At 38.5% G+C, this 21,467-nt stretch overlaps 3 protein-coding genes across 3 annotated transcripts in view; 2 read left to right on the forward strand and 1 right to left on the reverse strand.

Moving 5' to 3' along the window:
* The first annotated feature begins 414 nt into the window (after positions 1-414).
* Positions 415-4,744, forward strand: LOC133331784 (restin homolog). The gene is made up of 3 exons (XM_061540156.1): positions 415-426; positions 788-854; positions 936-4,744. Exons 1-3 carry the CDS (start codon positions 415-417, stop codon positions 4,742-4,744), a joined length of 3,888 nt encoding a protein of 1,295 aa, XP_061396140.1.
* Positions 4,745-4,774: 30 nt separating this feature from the next.
* The window catches only part of LOC133331803 (restin homolog), a 61,249-nt gene continuing 44,556 nt past the window's right edge, over positions 4,775-21,467 (forward strand). The window contains exons 1-3 of the mRNA XM_061540178.1: positions 4,775-4,912; positions 6,538-6,752; positions 6,824-6,872. Of these exons, the coding sequence (XP_061396162.1) occupies positions 4,785-4,912; positions 6,538-6,752; positions 6,824-6,867 (387 nt within the window). The 5' untranslated portion in view covers positions 4,775-4,784 and the 3' untranslated portion in view covers positions 6,868-6,872. The remainder of the gene's footprint in view (positions 4,913-6,537; positions 6,753-6,823; positions 6,873-21,467) is intronic.
* Positions 20,901-21,460, reverse strand: LOC133331799 (DNA-directed RNA polymerase II subunit RPB11). Its single transcript, XM_061540171.1, is given in 4 exon segments — positions 20,901-20,948; positions 21,015-21,221; positions 21,224-21,344; positions 21,408-21,460. Coding segments are annotated over 4 exon segments (417 nt in total). The 3' UTR covers positions 20,901-20,912.

Consider the following 21,467-nt stretch of genomic DNA (forward strand, 5'->3'; position numbering starts at 1 on the left):
TTCTATAAGAAATATATCTATTGTTTAAAGCTTTTAATTCAGGACCTTTAGTGGAAAGGCGTTATATTTTTTGTAGTATGTGAGAAAAGATCGATTAATAATTGCATTTATTTTATCAAATCGATTCTACGAGCAGTACAAAATAACTATAAAAATATAAGAATGATAAAAATTAATGAGTTTTGTTCTTGACACGCTAGAATGAACTGCGCAAAATTTCATCAAACAACCAGCAAAAAAACACTATCAGTAGAGTAGGGTGTTTTGCTTTGATACAAAATGTCGACCCTTTGTGTAGAAGATACCAAAAATGTGGTTCTGTCTTTGGCCATCTCCGGAATTGACCTAGGTCTTGCAAACATATAACGATGTAAAATGTTTCGATCAAATGGGATTTTTCAATTCGCTTAATTTATGTTTTACGAGGTGAGTGTTAATCGACTCCATGTAGTCTGACGAGGCACATTTGTATTCGTATATATCCCGCATTAGTCTTAAACATTTTTAATACAAAGTCCCAAATAACAAAATATAAATATAAAAAATCCACTTATATTTTTGGTAATTATTGACGTTTTACAAAAACACTTTTTGGTTTCAAAAGAATCACAACATATGTATTATAAATACTTCTCGAATTACTTCATATTGTCCGGAATTGATGACCACAAAATAATCTTAATTTACTGTCTGTCGTTGCATTATTTGTTTCTAAATATCAGTGTACCACGAATTTTATGCTCCAGTATAGTATTTCACTTTCTAATTAAACATTCATTTCATGCAGGCACAAACACAAGTTTACAAGGAAAAAATACATGAACTGGAAAGCAAAATAAAGGACCTTACCTCGGGTATGCCTATCTTTCTACAAAAATACATATATTTTGGGCCACAATTTCATTATTATGTATGACCATTTTTCAATTGACCAGGAAAACATGTCGCTGATGAAAGTAACGAACAGCTAAATGAGAAACTAACGGAACAATCCAAGGTGTTCGAGACTCAAATATCGGAGACACAAGATGAAATACAACGGCTACAGGAAAATATCCAATACCTCAAAAAACAAAATGAAACACTGCAAGCGGAACTTGTGGAGAAGGACCAATCCTTGGAGAAATTCTCCCTCTCCGAATGTGGTATTGAAAACTTGCGCAAGGAGTTGGCCATGGTCAAAGAGGAGTCGGAGAAGGAACGCGTGCAACTTCAGGCGGACTTTGCATTGAAACTTGAGGAGAAATCTCATGAGATTAAAAATTTGCAGGAACAAATGGCGAATCTCAAGTCATCAGTGGACAGTGTGGAGAGTGAACGCGCCAACCTCGACGATGAATGTCGGATATTACGTGAAGAGTGCAAGGCGAGAGATACACAGGTGGCAGATGTCACAGCTCAGTTAGCAAAATTGAGTGCGGAATTGTCGATAAAGACAGCCGAGTGTGCAACACTTGATGAACTCGTCAAGACCCAGCAAATGGGTAGCAGTGAAGAAAAGAATAAGCTGGAGGAAAAAACATTGGAAGTGGCCAAACTAAAGCAAGAAGTTGCCACTTTGCAAGAAGTGAAAGCAACGCTGGAGTCAAATTTGGACAAGGCTACTAATGAACTGAAGAAACTGGCAGAATTACAAAGAAGTATTGAGAGCAAGCTACAGGAAGCTCTTGCAGAGGATGAGTCAAAGAAAACGGCTATGGACGCTTTAGAGAACAGCATGAAAGATTTGCGTCAGGAATGCGTGAAATTGGTAGAAGAAAATCAACAACTACAAACTCAGGTAAAAGCGCTTTCATCCGATTTGGATAAGGAAAAGTCAACAGTTGAGTCATACGCTGGCAAATTATCTGAAAAGGAAACACTGTTAAATACTGCGAACAACAATCTAGAATCCGCCCAAGAAACAATTATGAAATTACAACATGATCTGGATCAGACTCAAAAATCCCATGAAATGGTGGTGGCAGCCAAAACGCAAGAAATTACAGATCTGAAAGGAGAAATAGAAAAACTAGAAAATAAAGTCACCTCGTTGGCTGGTGAATCGTCGGTGGTGGTTCAGCAGCTGAGTGCCAAAATTACAAATATTGAAAGCCAAAATAGAAGACTGGAAGAAGATTTAAAGAACTCCAGCATTACAATCGAAGATCAACGCCAGAAATCCATCCAAAAGGATGAAATTATTGCTTCCAAATTATCTGAACTGAAATCCACAACAACTGCCTTGGAAAGTTCCACACAGCTATTGGATAAACTCAGGAGCGAACACGAAGCCCTCCTCAATCACAAACAGGAGTTGGAGGACGAGCTGAAAAAGAGCGAAGAACGCTATGCTCAACAACAACTGGATTTGGGTGATCTCAAACGAAAATTGGACAGTACGAACAGTAAATGCGAAGTTCTCGCCCAACAAAATGAGGCACTACAACAGGAAATAATTGGCGTGCGAACTTCGAACACCTCGATTCACGACGAAGTTAAGAAATTGAACGATGAAATTCAACAGAAGCAAAACGAAATTGCCGCATTGACTAGTGCGACTAACGAGGAGCGCATTCGACTGACGGGCCAAATTGAAGAATTACAACAGAAGCTAGCCAATACCATTAAAGATTATAACGATCTGAAGGAGACTCTGATCAAGTCCAAAGAAGAAGTCAGCAAAAAATCCCAACATATTACCGAACTCGAGGAGAAGAACATCAAACAAGAACTACAGCTAAGTGACCAACAACGCCAACAAGAGAATCTGCAGAGTAAATACGATTCGCTACTCAAGCAAAATGAATCGATTCAAGCTGATCTGATTGCCCTCAGAAGATCGACTACCGACTCGAATACAGAGCTTATGAAGCTATCCCAGGATCTAGCTACCAAACAAAAGGCCTTGGATGAACTCGTGGACAAATCAAGTACGGAACGTGCCGCTCTAGAAAGTCAACTGCAGGCCAGTCAACAGAGAATCGACAGTATGTGTAGTCAAGTGGAGACACTGACACATGAACTCAAGAATGTCACCGAAGAAAGCTTTAGTCGTTACGAACAACTGAAGCAAGCCGAAGAAAAATGTGGAAAGCAGGAGTTGGATATGGCCGATCTTCAACGAAAGCTCGACAGTTTTGTGACCAAATGTGAAAGTCTGGAGGAACAGAACAAAATGTTACAAAATGATTTGACCACTTTGCGGCAAGGTTCAGCTGGGTCGAATGCGGAAATTGTTCGGCTTACTGAAGAGTTGTCACAGCGCCAGAAACAACTTCAGGAACTTACCGACAAGGCAAACAATGAGCGAATGTCCATCGAATCCCAACTGCAAGAGGCTAAGCAAAGTATCGAAAGTCACCAACATGAAATAGAAACTCTCCAAAGCCAGCTGAAATCATTAGAAGCAGCTAAATCCGAACAAGCTGAAGCATTTGAAAACGCTAAGAAGGAAATTGAGTCGAAATCTCGCAGCGAAATTGAGGAACTTAAAGAAGCTGAGGTAGCCAAACAGAAATCGATCATAGAAAGCTTTGAAGCCCAACTGAGAAACTCCGAGCAATCAAAGTCATCGTTGGACGAAGCAATTTCCAGTCTTCAGAAGCAAATACAATTATTACAGGATGAATTGCTGAAATCACAGTTAGACTTCAAGGCCAAAGAAGGCGATATGCAGAAGCAAATAGCAGCTCTTAAGATCGAAAAGGACCAGCTGTATTCCAACCTACAGAAGACACAAAATGATGGTTCATCAGCCGTTAGTGATTTGCAGCAGGAGAATGCCAGACTTTTGCAGAGCATTGAGAAGCTTACACAAGATCTAAAAGAACAGGAATCGCTAGTAATCCAAGCCAACAGCGAGGCAGAACAGTTGCGCATTCTGCAATCGAATACAAAGTCCGAACTTGACTTGGAACTGCAAAAACTTCGCAATGCCTTGGAGCTCTCGTCAGCCGCCTCTGAACACAACGCAAAACTGGTGGAAGAAGACAAGAGAAAGATCGAAGAACTTAAGGCCATGATTGCATCCCTGAAGACATCCAATGAAAATATTTCTGCCACAAATGCCCAATTGGCCGAAGCATTGGAAATTCTCGAACAAGAGAAATGTGAAACCGCCCACATATTTGAAATATTCGAAATGGAAAGTGATCAAAATGTGGAAAAACTCATCGAAAAGTTATCACACATAAAGGAAGAACTTGCCGCCACACAACAACAATTACGCACAAAAGAAACCGAACTGAAGGAAAAGGAAGATCGTCTAACTGCAACCGATCAAAGTCTGCAACAAACACAAACATCACTCGATGAGGCACAATCAAATGTACTGCACACATCAGCTCAACTTAAGGAACTGCAGCAGGCCAACGAAGAGCTGCAGAAACTCCATCTGGAAATGGTGGAGAAGTTAAAACAACAAAAAGATTTTGAGCAGCAGCTGGAAGAGTACAAGAAGATAATCGATGAAATGGACGACACGTCGACTGAGAAAAACGAACAGCTACAACAACTGCAATCACAAATTGTCCAACTGCGACAGGAACAAACGAAGGCAATGGAGAGAGAACAACTTCTCAACACCGAATGTGCCGCATTGCAGCGAAAATTAGAGCTAATCGAAATGGACAAGACGAAGGAAATAGTGGCTTTGAAGCAACGCATCAGCGATCTGCAGTCAATAGGCAGTTTGAAACAAAATGGCACTGGTGAAAGTGCGGTGAAAGGTGTAAGTTCACATCGTATAAGTAAATCAATATAATAATGTTGGTATATTCTCATGGTTTTCCTTGCTGTAGGACATGGAGAATGGTGACAGTGCTGCTCAAATAAGTTTTCTAAACTCCATTATAGCTGATATGCAGAAGAAAAATGATACATTAAAAGCTAAAATCGAAGCGTTGGAAGCATTGCCCACGGATTATACCAAGTGAGTATAGTAAAATTTATATGAGCAATATTGCCAATTTTTTAATATTCCATTTTCAAAAAATTGGTTTTTTTGTTTTGGTTCTATATCAATGATTTTCGGTGGTACATAGATAGAGAGAAATGTCCTGACTCCGAATCCGTGATCAAATTTGTTGTTGGTGCGACAAAAGTTATGGAGGTTTTAATTGTTGGCATAAGAAAAAATATGAAATTACGCTATTTATTATATTGAAGAAAAGCGTTGACAAATTGCTTCCTTCGTGAAATATGAATATGGAGATATTATAAGAATCGCGAAAAAGTTTCATATTTTCGCGAAATATGAGAAAAAATAATAAAAATACAGGAAATTACATCATTATTTTAAATATATTAAAGACATATGTATATCCAACTAAAGACCACACTAAGTCAAATGATATCAACAAAAGATATTGAGGAAAATTATTTGTTTTTGGTTCGAAGAAATAATGTCGTCTTATTTACTTTTAATTTTATACAAGGAATTTAAAAAAATGGAGTTATTCTATTTTAGCTGAATTTTACCGAAAAATTTACATATATAAGTATAATCACCTCTTGTGTGTATGTATACACCTTGTGGTTTATAATAAGGCCTTTGAAATAAATCGTGTGGTTCTATAAATACGAAATAATCTTAAACTAAAACTATATTGTGGAATATACATTTTAAATTGTGTCTAAATCGCAAAATCCTCAAAAGTTTCAAGGAAGTACTACAGGTTATCTTCTAATCCATGTATATTTTGCGAAATTTCATTTGACGACTAATATGTAGAACACGTTGCATCGATGTGTCCAAAAACTAGTTAAACGCGAATAATTTCCAAAAAGTCCATACGCCTTTAACGCGCATCCGATTTCAGGGTATATCCTAAAATAATTTTTCGATCCATACCTATTTCAATGCGGTCCATTAAGAACCATGGATGTAGTAAATCATCCTATTTTTGAGATAAATTGGGAACATCTCTCTTTTGGCTGAAATGCAATTAAATCCGCAATATTTTCAAAAACATTTTTCTCCAAATTTAGTGTTTTTGGAAGGCGAATAAGATTCTTACTGAAAAATTGCGAGTACAACAATTCTGTAATTTATGTTTTTGAATTTCCTGATTGTGCATTGAAACTAGAGAAAAATTAAAAAAAAAAACACTCAATATCTTGAAGCTCGATTTTGATGTCAGCATCACTTAAATGTAGATGCTGATAAATTTTCGAAAAACGATTCATAAAATACTTTCACACGAAGTTTAAGAAATATGTGGTTTAGTCACAAATCGAGAAAGAACATAAAAAAACCTGGGTTGCGTCACACTGTTTTACCCATTTTTTACATTAAAGTACACAGCATCCACGTAAATAAACTTTGGAGTTCAATACCATGGAAAATTGGCAACGCAGATCAATTAATGCAAAACTATTCCATTTTTCTTATGTAGTTTAATAATTAATAATAATATAAAGGGGCGAACCTATATTGCCTATATTTAATCCAGTATTCTAATAAATTTGTCTTATTGTAATAGTCGTTAGCAGAACATATTATACTAAAAATATATATATATATATATTTTAAATTCACTTTAAAATTCCTTTTAGGCCACATGCTTTCGATCTGATATCTAAACGTAAACCAGCGCCTCGTGTATTTTGTGATATTTGTGATGAATTTGACAAGCATGAAACCGAAGATTGTCCTCTACAGGCTTCAGACGACAGACCTTATACACCACCGCCGAAAGCGGAGCGAAACAACAATGAACCGAAAGAAAGGAAATTGCCTGAACCCAGAAAGTATTGTGAATCATGTGAAGGTATGTTTTTAGAGCTAACAGATATTCTCAACGAATCCATATCTAATCTTGAAAAACAAATTTAATTTCAGTTTTTGGACACGAAGCTGGAGAATGTGATGATGAATGTTACTAGTATTAGTATAGTCTTTGTTTTATTATCAACTATGCATGTATCTAGTTTAATATTTATTGAAAACTATTTTACAATCACTGTCTTCTGCCAGTTATACAAAAAACATACAAACCAGGAGATGTTATTGTGATTTAATGTAAACTCTTTCGTTGTTTATCCTTTTTGTGCTTTTGTTTTGTTTTAATTTTTGTTTGATTTTGTTCTTGCGTTTTAAATTCACACTTTAACACTAAATGTAATTTTGTAATATTAAAAATTCAATTGGGTTGTTCAACGTGCAGCATTCTTTTTCAATAAAGAATTTATTTTTATTTAAAAAACAATCTTTAGAAAAATATTAAATTACAAACACTGTACTAATAGTAACTAATAAATTCTTTTTCAAAACATGAAAATCAAAATTGATCTTTTAACAAGGATGTATCCTAATGTTCTGAGGTAAGATAATTGTAAAGGATTGGACAAATTTATAACTATAATAAAGATTAACCTAAAGATTATAGTGTCTGTATTCTAAAGACAATACGCTAAAGATAATATGCCACGGAGAATAGTGGAAGATATAGTGGTCCTACTTTTCCGAAACCAGGGTACTGCGTTGTATGGATTCGTGGTAGGTTAGGTTAGGGATGTACGGTTGTTGTGACAAGTCAAATTTTTGACAAAGCCTAGAATTTGGTTAGTGTCTATTTTGGAGAAGAAGACTAGATTATCAATTTCATATCTTCCAAACTGTTTATGTCTTCTGCTAATCAGACATGGACATTCGCAGTTCTTCTTCGTCCTCACATAGACGACAGTAATCCTCTCCACTGGAGTCCCACTTAGAAGTGAGAGATCTAATTTTGCAGTGACCAGTTATAATCCCCACAACGATTTTGATCTCCCTCTTATTGTGTTCCAGCAGCGAAGACGTTCTTTTACGAAAGAATTCAGGCCAGATAGATTTTGAGATTCTGCAAGCAGGTTCCCTTAGCCATCTGTTACCGACTACCTCTGCCAATGAACGGGAGGTTTCACAGATCTCTCAATCAGAAGATTGGACGACTGTGAGCCCCCTCGAGCAAACTCGTCCCTTCCCTTCAATGTCACTATGTCCTGGAACCCAGCATAAACCAACTACCTGTAGTATATCATTCAAAGCGGTCTTACAATCATGAACTGCTTTCGAGTTTATAGTATGCGGCTTCACCGCTTTCAGGGCCGCCTGACTATCGACATATATAGTCACCGGTCCCGTGATGTCGGCATTAAGTGCTTTTACTACCTCGGCCGCTTTCGTGATTGCAAGAATCTCTGCTTGAAAAACGCTACAGTTATTGTTGAGTTTATATGAGTTGTATATTCCTAATTCCCTACAGTAAACGCCTGCGCCGGTGCCTTCCTCCATCTTAGACCCGTCTGTAACGATTGACAGACCTGACAGAGGTAAGGAGCCACTAGTCCAGGATTCCCTACTAGGAAATTCAACTTTGATGTCATTAAAGTCCCTATAAAGAGGAATATAGTCACTGATATGACCATCCCCCCTAAAGAGGTCATAACCTGGTGTTTTTTTTTTTTTTGTTTTTTTTTCGAACGTTCCCACGCCTCACTTTCCCACCCCTGCCGACCGAGGGGGCGACCTCCCCTTTCGTAGGGATCGCGTACACACCATAATCCGCATCATGGTGGAATGTGAGAAGGGAATAGAAAACCAGCTACAGAATCTACTCCAACAGCCAGTTTGTTATTAAGTTGCACTACTCATTTAAAAATACAATTATATTAGATTTTATAAATTCAACATTCTTGCTAAAATCTACATTAGAGTATACAGAATTAAAATCAATACAAATTTTACTGAGTGGATCTCCCATAGAATAATTTGTGCGATGAAAATCTACATATAATAGTTGATAATATCTACTAGATCGAAAAGGAACATTTATTCTAATAGATGAAATTAGGAAATCAGAGGGTATATTACCATTTAATATTTTTAGTACCATCATGGTGTTCAACATAATACGTCTACTTTTTAATGTAGGTAACCGAATTAATTTTAACCTGCTAGTGTAAGAAGGCAACACAAAATCACTATTCCAATGTAAACCCCTCAGTGCAAAAAGTAAGAATTGTTTCTGCACTGATTCGATTTTATCGGAATATATTGCATATTGAGGATCCCATACAACAGAACCATATTCTAATATAGGTCTAACAAGAGACGTGTATAGTTGTTTTGTTATATAAGGATCCGAGAATTCTTTGGCCCACCGTTTTATAAAACTTAATACACCATATGCTTTATTTACCATAGAAATGACATGATTGTTAAAGTTTAACTTTGGATCCATTAAAATACCAAGATCCACGAATGTTTCAACTGTTGATAAAACCGAACCGTTAATATTGTATTGCCTCATTAATGAAGAATTTCTAGAAAAACACATATGTTTACATTTGTTCAAATTTAAATCCATACAATTTAATCTGCACCACTGAAAAAGGTTATTTAAATCATTTTGGAGTAAATTGGCTTGTTTCTCAGAATTATGGGTAATGAATAACTTGACATCATCTGCATACATTAACAATTTAGAATGTACTACAGAAGTAGGCAAATCATTTATAAACAATAGAAAAAGAACCGGCCCGAGGTGACTTCCTTGTGGAACACCTGAAGGTACGTTAATCAATTTTGAGAGACATCCTTCAAACAAAACTAGCTGTGATCTATTTTGTAAGTAAGATGATATCCATTTGACTAAGTTTAGACTGAAACCCATATTATCTAATTTATATAATAAGAGTTCATGGTTAACCCTATCAAAAGCTTTACTAAAATCTGTATAAATGGTATCAGTTTGATTTCGCTGAACAAATCCCTTTATTACAATTGAAGTAAACTCTATAAGATTTGTTATAGTTGAAAGACCACTACGAAAGCCATGTTGATATGGACTTAAAATGGATTTAATTTTGTGAGAAATAACAGCAGTAATTAATTTTTCAAACAATTTTGGGATATCACTTAATTTTGCAATTCCTCTGTAGTTTGAAACGTTTGATAGACTACCAGACTTGTGCAACGGTACTATAAAAGATTTCTTCCATATAGTGGGAAAATAACCAAAATTTAAGGAATAATTAAAAAGCAACGTAAGAGGCGTTGCTAAAGTATCAGAACAATATTTGAGAATTATGCTAGGTATACCATCTGGACCTGGAAGTTTAATTGGTTTTAGAGTATGTAAATTTTTAGCAACATCTTGACTTTGTAAGAAAGGCATATATATTTGATCTATTTTGGATAGCTCATAAGGATATGAGCTTATATCTGGACAAACTGCAGATGAATAAGTAGAGGCGAAAAAATTTGCAAAACATTCTGCTATTTCAGAGTTTTTTACAAACTCCTTATTGTTGCATTTCAAAATTGTGGGTTTTGAGGAGACTTTTCTTTTTAAGTTAACAAACTCATAAAATGACTTCGGATTTGTTTTAAAATTATTTTTGATCTTGTTGAGGTAATTATTATACAATCTACGGGACTCTATGGTATATTTGGACCTAGCAACAGAATAATTAGCATAGTCTATAGATGAGCCTGACTTCTTATATTTTCGAAAAAGTTTATTTTTTAAATTTTTTATACTTGATAACTCACGTGAAATCCAGGGATATCTGTCAGAATTTTTAATTCTAACAGTTGGAACACATTCAGAAATAAATTTATTTAGAGTATTATAAAATTTATCTATTATAAATTCAAAATCGGTGTGATTCTTACATTGACATGCAACTGTCCAGTTTACAGATGAAATAAGAGAATTAAGCTTTCGAAAATTGGTTTTTTTATAGTTAAGAATATTTTTAAATGAATCACATGAATTTTCGTTAATTGTAGAATTATGGCTCATGGTTATATATAATGTTGGATGATGATTATCTTCTGGAGTACATATAGCAGGAATTCGAATTAATTCAAAAAATTGTGTAAAATTTACAAATACTAGATCAAGGATTCTATCATTACAATTTAAAATATTATTTATTTGAAGGAGATTAATTTCACAAAATCGATTAACAATATCAAATGTATATTGGTTTACATTTGCTTCAGATGTCAACGGCGTTAAACTTTCTGAGTCTGGCAATGAGAGCCACTTTACAGATGGCATATTAAAATCACCAAGAACTAAAATTCTATCGGAATCATTCATAATATTAATAATTGAGTTTAGTGCTGCTAAATGCTGATTATAAATATCAAGATGTGATGAAGGAGATATATATGAGCACGTAACGAATAGTTTAAATTTACCCAATTCAATTGATATGCAGATAAATTCTATGTCAGAAAAACAATTTAATTTAATTAAATTAGTGGAAAATTTGGCATCAACTGCAATAAGGACGCCGCCACCTTTTTTACCAGTACGATCTTTTCTAAATATTTGATATTTTGAACACATAATTTCACTATTTAACACAGACGTTTTGAGCCAAGTCTCAGTAAACACAATAATGCTAAATTCAAAACCAATGCTATCAGTAAATAAACGAGTTAATTTAGTGTTTAACCCCCTTACATTCTGATAGCAAATGGTAAATAGGTTATCTAGTTTTTTGATACTGGTTCAGATCTCTGTGGTAAATGAGCTAAATTATCTGATCTTTCTAGAAATTCTTTAACAAACGCTCTAGCAGGCCAAAAATCTTTCGATATCAAACTTGGAAATATATCATCATGAACTAATATTTTAAATGATGATCTACTTTCAGAGTATGCCGATCGAAGCTTGTAGCATCTTAGAAAATAATTACCATTTATTTTTGATTTGATATAGTAATTTATATCCTCAGCCGAGGTATCAGGCGCAAACCTAGACACAAAAACCATTTTCATGACCGGGGCCATTGATAATGGTCTTTGGGTAGGTAGTGGGGAATTGCCAGCTACAATCTCGGAAGGCGCACCAGATGAAGGAACTGACAACACCTGTGTACTATGAGTAGATTTGGCGGTCTTCTCAAGACTACTGTTATCAATACTCATAGCGTTATGAGGTATTGTCACTTCCAATACATCCTTGCTAGCTTCCATGGTTGCATGAGACACGACACTGGCATAAGTCTGTTCATTAACAGCATCAGTTTTATCAATATTATCTGACGCTGTTCGTGATACAGTATTCCCAGCAGAAACAGAGGCTTTACGAATAGGCATCATTTTAGTTGGTGCCTTCTTCGAAGACCGCTTTCGTTTCTGCCCAGAAACGGACGGCGATGATACAAATTCATCGAGTTCTTGGTACTTATTGAACAAATTCGAAAAATTTTCAAAACGACTTGTTAATGATGTAAAATCTTTCTTAATGGATACAAGCTCCGATTGCAAGTCTTTTACAAAATTATAAAAGTCGGCAGAAAGTTTTCTACAGTGAACACAGCACCAACGAACGCCAACATTGTCTCTAATAGTATCAACTACTTTCGCGTTGATACGAGCACACTTAACATGCCACTGATTTAAACAAAACCAACATGTAACGCACAATTCATCATCGTTAGAGATGTTACACAATTCATACGGACAGACCATTGTAAAAAATGTTTAATTCAAATATTTGAAAAAAAAGATAAAATTCAAAAAAGTAGCTGGAATTCGTAATCCTTTAATTTCTACAAAATAAGTCTTATTGGCAACTCTGTTTTGAGAAGATAATAAGAAAATAAACAAGAATAATGTTACAAAAAACAAATGAAGAAATGTAACAAGGGAAACAAACAGGGAATGGAACACGGAATACCAATAAGAAAATAAATTGATTTTTATTATTTATCACAAAACTCACTACACCAATTAGCACAGACAAATCAAAAATAGATTTTAAACACTGTTAACACTTTTTAAGATTCACAAACGGGTTAAAAAAAACACAAAATAAATATTTTTAATCAAAAACAGGAGCACGACAAAAATTTATCAACAATCACGACAGGGTTGCCAAAAGAAAGTTCATGTTTAGGATGCTGGCATGACCATAGTTTCGCGATTTCAATGCATCTGTTTCCCGGAGCCTCAGGGCACACTTGGCCGCCTGAAATTTAATCAGAATATCCAATGGTTGGAGATTCAACATTGCGTTCAAGGCTACCTGTGGTGTACTCCTTAATGCTCCGGTGATCAGGATTGAAGCCGATCGCTTTAGGTTAGGTTAGGTTTGGGATGTACGGCTGTTGTAACAACCGTCCACTCGGAAACTATGTCCATTGTGATCATCCTTTATGTATAGGTGTACCTATAAAGAGAAAGAAGAAAAGATAGTGGAAGAGTAGAGAGAGAGGTAGTCAGAATAGGAGGGAGCGGAAGAGACATTATTTTAGCCAAGTCAATTTTTTGACAAAGTCTAGAATTAGGTTAGGGTCTATTTTGGAGAAGAAGACTAGATTATCAATTTGCAAAGGATGTGCTCAATTGTTTCCACTTCTTCTTCATCCTCACATAGACGACAGTAATCCTCTCCACTGGAGTCCCACTTAGAAGTGAGAGATCTAACTTTGCAGTGACCAGTAATGATCCCCACAACGATCTTAATCTCCCTCTTGTTGTGATCCAGCAGCGAAGACGTTCTTTTATGAGAGAATTCTGGCCAGATAGATTTAGAGATTCTGCATGCAGGTTCCCTTAGCCATCTGTTGCCGACTACCTCGCAATAGAACGCGCGGATTCTGCCAATGAAATAGCTAATAGGGGGTTTCACAGATCTCTCAATCAGAAGACTGGACGACTGTGACCCCCCTCGAGCAAGCTCGTCGGCTATCTCATTCCCTTCAATATCGTTATGTCCTGGAACCCAGCATAACCCAACTATTTGACGTATATCATTCAGAGCGGTCTTACAATCATGAACTGCTTTCGAGTTTATAGTATGCGACTTCACCGCTTTCAGGGCCGCCTGACTATCTACGTAAATAGTCACCGGTCCTGTAAAGTCTGTATTAAGTGCTTTTACTATCTCGGCCGCTTTCGTGATTGCAAGAATCTCTGCTTGAAAAACGCTACAATCATTGTTGAGTTTATATGAGTTTCGTATACCTAATTCCCTGCAGTAGACGCCTGCGCCAGTGCCTTCTTCCATCTTGGACCCGTCTGTGAAGATTGACAGACCTGGCAGAGGTAGGGAGCCACTAGTCCAGGATTCCCTGTTAGGAAATTCGACTTTAATGTCATTAAAATCCCTGTGGGGGGGAATATAATCACTGATATGACTATCCCCCCTAAAAAGGTCATAACTTGGCGTTATGTTTAGAATGCTGGCATGACCATAGTTCAGCGATTTCAAGGCATCTGTTTCCCGGAGTCTCAGGGCACACCTAGCAGCCTGGAATTTGATCAGAATGTCCAATGGTTGGAGATTCAAGATTGCGTTCAAGGCTGCTTGTGGTGTGCTTCTTAATGCTCCAGTGATCAGAATTGAAGCCGATCGCTGTACTAAGCTCAGTCTTGTCAGCAGCTTCTTTTTATTCACCCCCTGCCACCAGACAAGACATCCATAGGTAAGTATGGGTAAGACAATCGTCGTATACAACCAGTGTATAATTCCGGGTCTCAATCCCCAACTCTTGCCTATGGAGTTCTTGCATGAATAGAGTGCCATCAATCCCTTCTTAGAGCGTTCCTCGACATTCCTATTCCACAGTAACTTGCGGTCTAGGACAGTGCCAAGATATTTAGCTTCATCAGAGAGGGTTAATGTCACTCCACCAAGTGATGGCAGACGGAAACTAGGAACTTTGTATTTCCTAGTGAAGAGTACCAGTTCGGTTTTTGTGGGGTTTACACCAAGACCTTTGGTGCAAGCCCAATTTGACAGGGTTGAAAGAGCACCCTCCAGGATGTCTGATATTGTCGTAATAAACTTACCCCCAACCAACAAGACTACATCATCGGCATAGGCTACAACCTTTATCCTGAGATGATTGAATTTCATAAGTATCTCATTTATCACCAGAAGCCACAAAAGGGGGGAAAGAACTCCACCCTGAGGTGTGCCTCTGTTGACAGATTTCCTCACGGAACTCTCTCCTAGGGATGAGTTGATAATTCTGCTTTCCAGCATTCTATCAATCCATTCCGTAAGGAGTGAGGGGATACCTATGTCTACGAGAGCAGAATGGATTGCCTCTAGCTTCACATTGTTGAAAGCTCCTTCGATGTCGAGGAATGCTGCCAACGTGTAGCCAGAGGACTCCATATTCTTCTCGATGTATCCAACCACCTCATGCAGAGCTGTATCCACTGATCTGCCCTTGATATAGGCATGTTGGGATTTACTAAGTTTATTACGGTCAATGGTATCTCTAATTTCTGAGTCTAGTAACCTTTCTAAAGTTTTTAGTAGAAAGGAGGAAAGACTAATCGGTCTATAGTCTTTAGGTACCGTATGACTCGGCTTCCCGGCTTTCGGGATGAAGGTCACGGTAACCTCTTTCCATAGACTGGGTATGTACGACAAAAGTAAACAAGCCCTAAAAATGTCCTGCAGATATGATATTATCCGTTCATCTGCGTGTTGCAGCATGGCCGGTGTTATACCATCTGGACCAGGAGATTTGTAGGGTTGAAAACTATTTATCGCCCATATCATTTTTGGGTATCTTATAGTGTCTTCTATCATCTTCTCCTCTTCCCTCGTCCGAACTGTAGGCTGATGCACACACTGCGCATCTTCCCTATAGTCCTTACAACCAGGAAAGTGGGTTGATGATAGAAGATCAAGAGTCTCACTGCCAGAGTTTGTCCACGTTCCATCACTTCGCTTAATACTTCCTATGGATTTTGGATCCTTAGAGAGTACTCTGCGGAATCTGGCCGCTTCGTTGACTCCTTCGATCGACTCGCTATAGCAGACCCAAGACTCACGTTTAGCTTTCTTGATTTCGCCCTTGTACCTATTGAATTGTCTTTTATAGACATCCCAATCTGTACTGAGCTTTGTCTTACTAGCTCTATTATAAGCTTTCCTTGCAGCCTTCCGCAAGGTTGCAAGGTCCTGTGACCACCATACCGGCTGAGATTTCTTCCCAGGGTATGTCAGGGGACAAGATGCCTCATAGCTCTTCAGAAGAGTGGCCGTGACATTTTTCACAGCTAATTCAACATCCTCAACCGTTTTGAGATCATTACGATCCCGAAAAGAGGCTGCTGTTTTAGCTTTGAATTTGTCCCAGTTCGTCTTCCGAGGATTCCTATAAGGTTTCTGTTTAACTCTAGAGGTAGGAATCTGGAAGGATATGAGTCTATGATCCGAAAAGGAACATTTCTCAGACACCTCCCAGTTTACGACCCCAGAGTCGTCCATATTTGTGAGGGTTATATCGATGACTTCACCTCTCACCCTATTTACAAAAGTTGGTGTATTGCCTCTATTACAAATTCTAAGATTATAGCTAAGTATAAACTCGAAGATGGACTCACCTCTTGTGTTTGTGTTGCTGCTTCCCCAATAGAAGTGATGTGCGTTGGCGTCACATCCCAAGATGATGTCACCAACTCTGCTCATCTCCTCCAATAGGCGGCATACAACAGTGCCGGGTGGGTCAGGAGCTTCGTAGGGAAGATAGACGGCAGAGACTATCAGTGGCTTCGTGGTACCTCTGTCTAGTCTTGCTGTCGTCATATCTCCATTGCTGAAATTAGAAAGAAGCATTAAATTTAACTCCTTTTTAGCAAGAATACACGTTCTCACCTTCTCTCCATTGGAGGTAGACAAAAGCGTGTATTTGGTGTCGCCCAGTCCAGTCACCTTACCTTTGTACAGGTAAGGTTCCTGGATGAGCGCCACGTCGATGTTTGAGGAAGAAAGGGTGAGTAGCAGTTCAGCAGCTGCTGCTTTACAGTGATGCAGATTAATCTGGATCACGTTAAGCGCTTGCTGCTGCCTGCCTATTGTTTTGGAGTGGTGAGACGGAAACAAAGTTTCCCCATTCCATAAACAAGCTCACCCTTGTTCTTCCTCAAGTACTCCTCTCCCGCAGAATCGGTAGCGAACTTCGCGACTACACCGCCGTTCCTTTCAAACGAGGCGAGGATTCTCCACCTCCTCGTCTGAAGGCCGTCGTTCTGCTTCTCCAATAACCTCAGTGTCTTCTCCAGCCCCTTGAAAGGTTTTGGGATAAACACCGAGGTTACCATACCGCTCGGTATCTCTCGAACCGCTACGGCCGCCAGACGACCACCCTCCCAAAGGGGGTCCAGGCTGTTGATTGTCTTCTTAAGAAAATCTGAAGTCTTCTTAGTGCGACAATCAACAACCTTTACTCCTTTGTAAGAGGAGGTCAGGCCAAACCGCAGGCTCTCTCGATCAACCTCGTCGGACAGGAAGAGGTCCTTCAGATAGCTGTCGACCAGCTCCCATCTATCCTCACTGATAAACCCGTCAGGGTCAGCTCGGTCGATGATCGCTACCCGCAGATCTTCCGGAACCTCTTTCGGATCAGCAGAGTCGCTTTGCTCAGTTGTAGGTGTCTGGGCTACCTGCTTCGAGACAGCGTGTTTGGTTTTCACCCCACAATCGCTGCTCTTGGCAGGTTTCTCCTTCGACGCTACCACCGAAGCAAAGGAAGCAGAGCTCTGTACGGCCGACGACTGCGTGGGCCTCTTTGCAGCAGGTTGTTGCTCCTCCGAGGACCTCATTCTCTTGACAGCCGTGGGCTGTGGCCGAGATTTGGCACCCGGGGTAGCAGCTACTGCAGAGGTATGCCCAGCAGACGCAGGCACCTGCTTCGCGTCCGCTACCTTCTGCTTGACCACTGACGACTGCCCAATTGTCACCGCCTTGGCTGTCAGCTTTGGCAATTCGGCAGAAGGTGGATTGACAGAGGGCGGTTGTGCCTTATCGGTCTTCTTGGAGGCCTTTTTACGGGCTCTCTTTCGGGCCGACTTCGACAGTCCCCTGCCTTCTGTCTTTGTGGATTCTGATGTCTGAGACGTCTCAGTACTCAGTTTACCCTTTGGGGGTGCTGAGGGCTTAGACGTCTCAGGCATCAGCTTCCTGGATGTACCGGGGCCATCAGCAGGTTTCTCCTTCTTAGAAGGGACTACCGCCGTGGTCTTAGTACTGGGTCGGGGGATCCTGTCAATCAAGAAGTCCCTCTCAATGTCATCAGGATAGTTCCTAGAGAACTTCCTAATGAGTTTGAGGTTCCTCTTGATTAACAGGAACTCCTTACCCGTGATGGAGTCGCTGTCCCGTCCAATGTACCGTTTGCAGAAATTTACTGCTCTCCGATACATTTTCTTGGCAGCGATCTCCTTAGCGTCAGCTTGTCTATCAGATAATGGTACCGATGAATCATCCATCTTAACGATGGGAGCCTCATCGGTGCCAGCATCTGCTTCGACAGCCAACTGCCTGAGAAGCCTCGCGACGTCACTGCAGGCCGTGGAGGTTGAGTCAACGTCTTCAACCTCGCCAGGGTTTGCCTCCTTAGTCAGCCGAGGGGACCCTCCTTGCTTCTGGGGAGACACCATGGTTTCTACCGTGCTTATCACCGTGGTTCTAATAACAGTGGTTTCCATAATGTCATCCTCGTCCGACAAGAGAGAGTCATCCCAGAGCTGATTTGGGATGCTCTCCTGACTGAGGCGGAAGGAGCCGGTTTCCTCTAGAAGGTCGAGGAGAAGATTCGACTGCCTCTCCAGGCTCGCATTTACGTCATCGAGAGATGGACAGGTGGCTAAAGATAGGTCCAGGGGAATTGCTTGGGTCGTCAACACTTTGGGGGAATCATTGATGTCTGACCTTGTAGAGTTCGGGACTGAGGGTGCCAAGGCAGCCACACCAACATCAGTCGAAGGTTCACATTCATTGTTTTGTTTTTTTTTTTTGGGGGGGGGGGATTAAAAATTGGCTCCACAAAAAAGTGCTGTTTGTGAGGATTTGAGGTCGACCATGGCATAGCCTCTTACCATGGCAAGGACTTGGCAACTAAGCCTGAAACACTTGTTGAGGCGCCCAGGTATCAACAAGGCTCCGTTCTAATACAGTCGGTACCCTGACTGCAAACCGTGGAACGCTGATAGGCACGAGGTCGCATGACACCCCAGCGTTAGGGGGGACACTTTAAGAAGGTAGTGTCCCAAACCTTGAGATGGATATATGGGAGGGGGCGCCATTCTCGCCTCGTCGACTCAGGGATCATTGGCACTCGGTCATTTCCTCCGAGACTCTCCCCCTGAGCCCGCTGATTGTCCGCGACTGTTTATTGGTTATTAACAGTTACCCAACGAATGGTGTTGGGCTTTCCACTATCCGCAACCTGTGGACGCGTCCGATAGCATTCAGCTTTGCTCCCCGTAGGCGGAGCCGATCGCTTTAGTAAGCTCAATTTTGTAAACAGCATCTTTTTGTTAACCCCCTGCCACCAAACAAGACAACCATAAGTAAGTATGGGTAAGACGATCGTCGTAGACAGCCAGTGTATAATTTCGGGTCTCAATCCCCAACTCTTACCTATGGAGTTCTTGAGTAGTATATTCACAATTCTAACTGTAGTTTTGTGCCATGCTACGATTTAAAAAAAAAAAAATATAAAAAATATATCTTCATAATCCGGAAAATTGAGTCAAATTGAGAAAAGAAATCCGGATTATAGAATTTCGTTTTAAGAGTAGTATTTTTGCACGACGTTTTATTTAAATAATCACTAATTAAATTCCAAAACCTGGGACTAAGTCAATACCCACGATTAAAAGGTCAGTCCATGGGCTTTCAGAATATGTATAGTTTATGTCCGAAATCAATTTGGGATATAATAAATTGTTTGACTTTATTTAAATTGTAAATTTTCTGGTAATTGATATGGTCCAACTGTTAGGCCCACTGTCCGAAAATTTCAAAACCTGGGACTAAGTGAATACCCACGATTGAAAAGTCAGTCCATGGGCTTTCAGAATATGTTAGTCTATATATCCGAAATCAATTTCGGATATAATAAATTGTTTGACTTTATTTAAATTGTAAATTTTCTGGCAATTGATATGGTCCAACTGTTAGGCCCACTGTCCGAATCAATTACCAGAAAATTTACAATTTAAATAAAGTCAAACAATTTATTATATCCGAAATTAATTTCGGATATAAACTATATATATTCTGAAAGCCCATGGACTGACCTTTCCATCGTGGGTATTCGCTTAGTCCCAGGTTTTGAAATTTTCGGACAGTGGGCCTAATTGCAAATACCTACAGTGTTGCTGCATGCGCAGTAATATTTGTGTTTTATTGCATTGGGGTATCACATTTTTTTAATTTTGTCCTAATCCTACTTATTTTTATAAATTTTAAATAAAAATAATCTTAAAATCTATTAAATTCGATTATTTTTCAATTGTTAACCTTTTAAAAGAGCTCTGTTAATGGCTTAACAGAGCTCTGTTAATAACATTACAATTTAACTTTCAACAATTTATCTTCACGCTCGTTATTTTAATATACTTACAAGTCTTTTAAAATCGACATGCCCACTATTTTTTTCTAAAGAAACATCAATTATCGTTAGTGTTGAAAACCCTTATTGACAAAATGCAAAATTCTTTTCTTTCTTGTTACTCCTGTTTCCGATAGTTATTATAGCTACAATAAATATTCAAATATACCTCCGTAATTCCGCTCATTTATAGGTGTTCTGCAATGTCCAGTATCAGATAAAATTATTTTCAACATACATAACCAATCATTTAGATATTAATCTAAAAAACGAAGGTTGTTGGAAGCATAATATTCCAGAATTACACATTTTTCCTTATAAATTTGTGAGATTCTCATCTGTTAAATGTCCGTAATTCAGATTTATTTACGTATCGAATTATCGCAAAATATAATAATTATTATTTATTATTATATTTATTATTTGTTATTATTTTATTTTAGAATATCTAGTCAAATAGCCCACATTAAATTCTATAGTGTTATAAGATTATACAGAGCAGATTTATAATTCTTAAATTAATGATTTATTGGTCTTATTATTAGATGTAATGTTGATTCTCCTTAATCACCACCCTCTTTCTTTTCCTTAATGGCATCCTGCAAATAGGTAATAAACATACATTTTAGGCATTTCCAGTGGTCATACATTCGATTTAAACTTACTTTAAATCTTTCCTCGAAGAGAGATAATTCAGCCAACAAGTCAGTAATAGCATTCATAAAGGCTTCATGAGGTGAATAGTCAGCTGTGGTTTGGATACGAATGACGAACTTGTGTTCCAGAGGATGGGGTACTTTATAGCCGGCAAACAAAACATTGGGGTCCTTCAACAACTGGCTGCATGCAAATGGTAAATTATAATTTATTAGCACGGAAATTTAGAGACATTAACCAATACTCACTTTCTAATCAAATTGCCCAATGTATGATCTTCTTTGTTAACTGTGAATATGGCGGCATTTGTCACTTTCGTATCCAATTCCTTGATTATTCTAAAATAGTAAGTTTCCGATTAATGTTGAAATAGTAATCAAATACGATTAATATAAACATACTTCTTCTCTCCTTCGTAGAGTAAAAACGATTCAAATGTTGGTGGAGCATTCATCTTAGTG

Source organism: Musca vetustissima, unplaced genomic scaffold (assembly GCF_032173495.1).
Source record: "Musca vetustissima isolate MV318-11 ecotype Yass unplaced genomic scaffold, APGP_CSIRO_Mvet_v1 utg1603, whole genome shotgun sequence".
Taxonomy (NCBI): Eukaryota; Metazoa; Arthropoda; class Insecta; order Diptera; family Muscidae; genus Musca; species Musca vetustissima.